At 35.9% G+C, this 6,060-nt stretch overlaps 1 protein-coding gene across 1 annotated transcript; it reads left to right on the top strand.

Moving 5' to 3' along the window:
- The first annotated feature begins 5,284 nt into the window (after positions 1-5,284).
- LOC133331984 (uncharacterized) lies at positions 5,285-5,628 on the top strand. Its single transcript, XM_061540369.1, has one exon. The coding sequence runs from the start codon at positions 5,285-5,287 to the stop codon at positions 5,624-5,626; it is 342 nt and encodes a 113-aa protein (XP_061396353.1). The 3' UTR covers positions 5,627-5,628.
- The last annotated feature ends 432 nt before the right edge of the window (positions 5,629-6,060 follow it).

Below are 6,060 nucleotides of genomic sequence, written 5' to 3'. Positions count from 1 at the left end.
TGATCCTAAAGAAGCACTACCTTACAACACAAATATCGTTGCTACTATTAACATGGAGAACGAAGAACCAATTTACTCTAAACTATATCCATACCCAATGGGGGTATCTGAATTTGTAAACTCAGAAATAAAAAAGTTGTTTTTTCAGAAACCAAAGAGAATCATGTAAAACATATCGACTGTATCAAAGAGAATCATGTAAAACATATCGACTGTGTTCTTAGGAAACTGCTCGATGCAAACATGAGAGTCTCTATTGAAAAGTCAAATTTTTTTTAAATCCGAAGTTGAATACCTTGGCTTTGTCGTATCAAAAGAAGGTATAAAAACGGCACCATCAAAGATAAGTGCCATACAAAATTTCCCAGAACCAACGACGTTGTTCGCTTTGAGATCATTTCTTGGGCTAGCGAACTATTACCGATGTTTTATAAGGGACTTTGCCAAAATTGCAAAACCTTTAACCGATAATTTAAAAGGAGAAAACGGAAAAATTCCTGCAACCAAATCCAAAAAGGTTATCATCAATCTTAATGCCTCCCAACTGGATGCATTTTACAAATTAAAAAATATTCTATGTTCAGAAGACGTGTGCTGTTCTATCCCAAGAGGGAAGACCAATCACTATGATTTCTAGAGCGTTATCGGATAAGGAGTTGAATCTCGCCACAAACGAAAGGGAACTTCTAGGAATAGTCTGGGCTCTAAAAACTCTAAGGCATTACCTTTATGGTGTGAAGACTCTTAACATCTTCACTGACCACCAACCGTTAACATATTCAGTTTCGGACCGTAATCCTAATGCACAAATTAAGCGCTGGAAAGCTTTTATAGATGAACATAATGCAAACTTATATTATAAACCAGGAAAAGAAAATCAAGTTGCAGATGCGCTATCAAGGCAAGTCGTCTATGCATTAGAGAACGAAAATTCGTCAGACATGGCAACAGTTCATAGTGAGGAGTCATACACCTACACTATGGAAAGCTCAGACAAACCGGTCAATTGTTTCCGCAACCAAATCATTCTGGAAGAGGCAGAATTTCCCGCCACTCGAAATTTTATACTTTTCGGAAACAAAACGAGACATATCATAGAATTCGGGGATAAAAACGAAATACTGGCTAAACTTGTTGATGCAGTCAATACTGAAGTAGTAAATGCCATTCATTGCGACCTACCTGTGTTGGCTCACATTCAACATGATTTGATTAAAATGTTTCCTTCAACAAAGTTCAGATTTTGTAGTAAATTTGTCGCTGACATCTTCAATCAATGCGATCAGAGAGAAATTGTTGTAAGTGAACACAATAGAGCTCATCGGGCAGCTCAAGAGAACGTTAAACAAATCCTTTCGGAATACTATTTCCCCAAAATGGTAAAAATAGCGAATGAGGTTGTTGCAAACTGCAAAACCTGTTCAAAAGCTAAATACAATCGACACCCAGAGAAACATGTTATAGGAGAGACAATAGTTCCTTCATATGCCGGTGAAATTCTACATATTGACATTTATTCAACTGATAAAAAACATTTCTTAACTTGCGTGGATAAATTCTCAAAATTCGCAGTGGTACAGCCAATAGCCACCAGAACAATTCTGGACATAAGAGAACCGATTCTCCAATTAATGAATATTTTTCCAAACACCAAAATTGTCTATTGTGACAATGAGAGGTCTTTCAACTCCGAGACTATCAGATCAATTCTGAAAAACAGGTTTAATGTCGAAATTGTCAATTCACCTCCTCTACACAGCACATCAAACGGGCAGGTAGAGAGATTTCACAGCACTCTTGCCGAAATCGCAAGATGCCTAAAAATAGAAAGGAAGATCGATGACACTGTCGAACTCATCTTACAATCGACCATAGAATATAACCGGACAATTCATTCTGTCACGAATGAGAGACCTATTGATACGATACATTCTACACCTTCTGAAGTAAGAGAAAAGATTAAAGAGCGAATCTGTAACGCGCAAAACAGGCAGTTACAATACTTCAACAAAAGTCGTTATGACAAAGTTTATAACGTGGGAGACAAAGTCTTTGTTAAGAATAATCGTAGACTTGGAAATAAAATGACCCCACTTTATGAAGAAGCTACTGTTGAAGCAGACATGGGGACAACTGTCCTAATAAAGGGGAGGGTGGTCCATAAGGACAACCTAAGATAATCCTTTCAATAAGATGTCTAAATGTTTCTTCGTCTACCTTTTATTTTTCTTTACGCAGGCTAACACTACAATTGCTTCTTATGATAAACCTCACATTTGCAAAGATTATTGATTATTCGCATTCCGATTATATCCCAATTTTGGACGGGAACGCGATTATATGGAACAAATATGGGTACTTAAGACATACGACAAACCTTACAACGTATTCCGAGATATTAGACGATACAAAAAACGCAATACAGATCTTCCCTCAGACGCATGTTAAAAAGATATTGGAGGCCGATGTATTGCATATTGATACTCTTTTAACAACACTCACCGTACATCATCGGCATGCGAGAAGCATCAATCTTATAGGCACAGCACTGAAGGTTATTGCCGGTACACCAGATGCCGATGACTGGGAGGATGTCAAATTTGTCGAGAAACAACTCGTAGATTCCAACAACAGACAAATAGAAATAAATACGAAAATACAGATCCAAATAGAAAAGTTGACCAATGCAGTAAACACAATCTTAAATACCGAACGAAAGGAACAAATTGATACTGTTAAACTTTTTGAAATTTTAATGGCTAGAAACAGAATGCTGCTTATGGAATTACAAAATATAATTTTATCTGTAACTTTGGCTAAAATCAATATTATAAATCCCACAGTTTTGGACCAGGATGATTTAAAATTTTTTATAAAAAATCAGATCAATGAGCAATACACAGATTTTACCATATCAGAACTAATGTATTTGTCTAAAGTAAAAGTAATATCAAATGAATTTTGTTTGCATTTTATCATTAGATATCCCATTCCAATACGAACATGTCAGAAAATTTCTTTATTCCCAGTTCCCCACTTCAATAAAATTATTCAATTCGCTGACACCAACACTGTGGTAGACTGTGAAGGAAAGACTTATTCAGCAACAGATTGCAAGCACGCAATATCTTCAACCTATTGTCAACTGATGCCAGAGTCAACCTGCGCTCAACAACTCATATCGGGTAAATCAGCACACTGTAATACGCAAAGCAATAATCTTGAAAAAGTGGCAGAAATCGATGATGGAATTGTCATTGTGAATGACGCTATTGCAGAAGTGAAAGAAGCAACCGAAAATGTAAGAAACATAAACGGCACATTCCTAATAACTTTTGAAAAGAATGTGACTGTCAATGGTACGCTGTTCGTAAATAGAAACAACATTGATATGCGGAAACCAGGAACACCATCATTTCCCTCAATTATTATAAACAACCACAGCGAAATTTTAAGTTTATCATCTGTCCATGAGATGAACTTGCAAAACTTACAATATATTGGCGAACTTGAAAGAGATGCAAAAGTGCGGCCAATATTAGTTGGTTGTGTTGTTTTTATGAGTATCGGATTACTCTATTCCATATTGTGCCTCATTAAGCGTAGGGTGAAGAAGAGAGAACAGCGAGATTTTAAATCTGCCGTCGCAATGGCTATAAAGAAGACCGAGGACGGCCTTCACTTAAGTGAGGGGGTAGTTAGCACATCCCTGCCAAACTAACAGGCAACAATGTTGCCTTTGTGAGCTTTGCTTGGTTGACTGTTGTGTGCTTAGCATGGAGTCGTGTTACGTCTGGTGGCGTGACCATGGGAAGTGTAGTGTCAGCGTATTGTCAGCAATTTTGATTTGTTTAGTTTAAGTAGAATAAGTTTTTGATGTGAATAAAGAAGTTAGTTCATTCTAACTCACCAAAAGGCACACAAGTCTTTTTATTAACTTATATATATCTACTTTATAGGGTCAAAAATGATTATTTATAAAGAAATAAGGGTTCGACTTTTTAAAAAATAAGGACAACAGGAGGACAGGACAAGTTTTATTTGTGTAGAAACAACTTCTATACCCTTTGGTTTTCATTGGTTAGAAAATGTTTCTACTCCGATCCATTTTCGATATTTTCTGGAAAATAAAACACACATTTTTATACCCTTCACCACACTGTGGTATAGGGTATTATGTCTTTGTGCATATGGAAACGAAATAGACGCAAAAGGAATATTTGAGAATATGCATAGAATCGCTTTTGGCCCAAGGACGAACCCTATTGAAATTGGGAAAAATCGGTTCAGATTTAGATATAGCTCCCATATATATTTTCGTCCGATTTTATGTACATGGTGCACCAAAGTCCCGATATATCCTTCGATTTGCACGAAATTTGGCATTGCGTTCTGAATTAAGTCTAGAATGATGTGTATAAAATTTCGTGAAAATCGGTTCAGATTTAGAATTAGCTCCCATATATATTTTCGTCCGAATTTAGGTAAATAGTGCACCAAAGTCCCTATGTATCCTTCGATTTGCACGAAATTTGGATTTATAAGAAAATGAAGAACTCAAAATGTGGCCGAAGGCAAAAAAAAAACATACTGAAATAAGTGTAACCTAACATCTGGCAAGTTTCGATTAAATCGGTTTAGAATACGATATTTTGCTTTAAATTTATTTACATAATTTTGAGACATTGTAAGAAGCAATTCTATATCTGACCAAAATTTGCAAAATTACATGTTTAATTTCATGTTAATGGTGCTTAAAAATGCGACGTCCGTTAGGATCCCATCTGTTGGATATACACAAAGTGGTGAAGGTTATCATATAGTCGGCCCCGTCCGACTTTACTACTTTCCTTACTGGTTATATAGGTTGAAGTTTTTACGTATCCGCCGCAAAGAGGGCTATGTCAAGAATTTTCGGTACTTTTTATTGCTTGATGATTTTACCATCGAAGTAGCTGTAAGTTGTCATTCCGAGTTCTTGCAGGGTGAAAACTGAGACTGTATTCATGTTTTTACTAGTTCTTCCCCAGCAGATAGATTCTTTATGGACATGTGATTCCCCACACACATAAATCAACAGAATGGACAATAAAATCAAGATTTTTTTTTCGAAAAATCACAAAATGTTAATTATCAACAAAAACTCTTATCACCAATGAGGGAATCCCTGTTACAAAACGATGACCGCACAGTCAGTTTGCTATATAAATAACACATTTGCAATTTTCATTCATTTATTTGACAATCACTGAAATAACATTGTTCAGCAGAACTTATACAAGAAATGTTCAGTTTAAATGCTATTGTATTATTAATTTCGTGTGTCGTTCTTGTCACATCTCTACCGGCGACTTTTGTGAATCGTTTTGAAACGGAAGCCAAGGCGTTGGAAAACTATGAAGCCATGGAACATGCCCGCTATGCTCGCTCACCCCAACATGGTAGTGTGAATATCGATTATACCAAAGATCAACGTGGACGTGAAGCTTCCGTGCAATATAATCACAATCTGTATACCAGCAGTGATGGTCGTGGTTCTATTGATGCCTATGCTCAAGGTAGCAGAAACTTTGATTACAATCGCAACAACTTTGGTGGTGGCATCCAAGGCAAATGGAGATTTTAAGCATTTTTTAAATTAAAAAAAAAAGATTTTTATTGATAAATAAAATTAAATAAAACGAAACCCCAAATAGTAGAAAAAGTATATAAGGTTTCATAACTCTACCTCTGCCTGTATTCAACAGATTTTTCATGAACATATTTTGTCCCTACATAACAAATTACAACCAAGTCGTAACAAAATAAGGCTAAATCCTTTAAAAGTACCTTACATGGGGCGAGACTTGGCTGCAAATGCAATTAGGTCTTTCAACATATGTATAAAATCTGGAGGGTCCTTTATATTAAGGTTACATAAATATCAATACGTTCTACATTCTGGGAGGTGTGTTTATTTTTAAAACCCATAAATGAAAAATAAGAAGAATATCGATTGGAAACAATTACATACAATGGACACTTTGTGTGTGGGCTAATTACAATCAAATTTCAAGATAC

The sequence above is a fragment of the Musca vetustissima genome, unplaced genomic scaffold (genome assembly GCF_032173495.1).
Source record: "Musca vetustissima isolate MV318-11 ecotype Yass unplaced genomic scaffold, APGP_CSIRO_Mvet_v1 utg144797, whole genome shotgun sequence".
NCBI lineage: Eukaryota > Metazoa > Arthropoda > Insecta > Diptera > Muscidae > Musca > Musca vetustissima.
The sequence above is the reverse complement of the archived record's forward strand: the minus strand, read 5'-3'. Positions and strand labels throughout refer to the sequence as shown.

What these genes read in the sequence shown, in the direction of transcription:
- LOC133331984 (XM_061540369.1), top strand. Translation starts at nt 5,285, where the DNA reads ATGTTCAGTTTAAATGCTATTGTATTATTAATTTCGTGTGTCGTTCTT.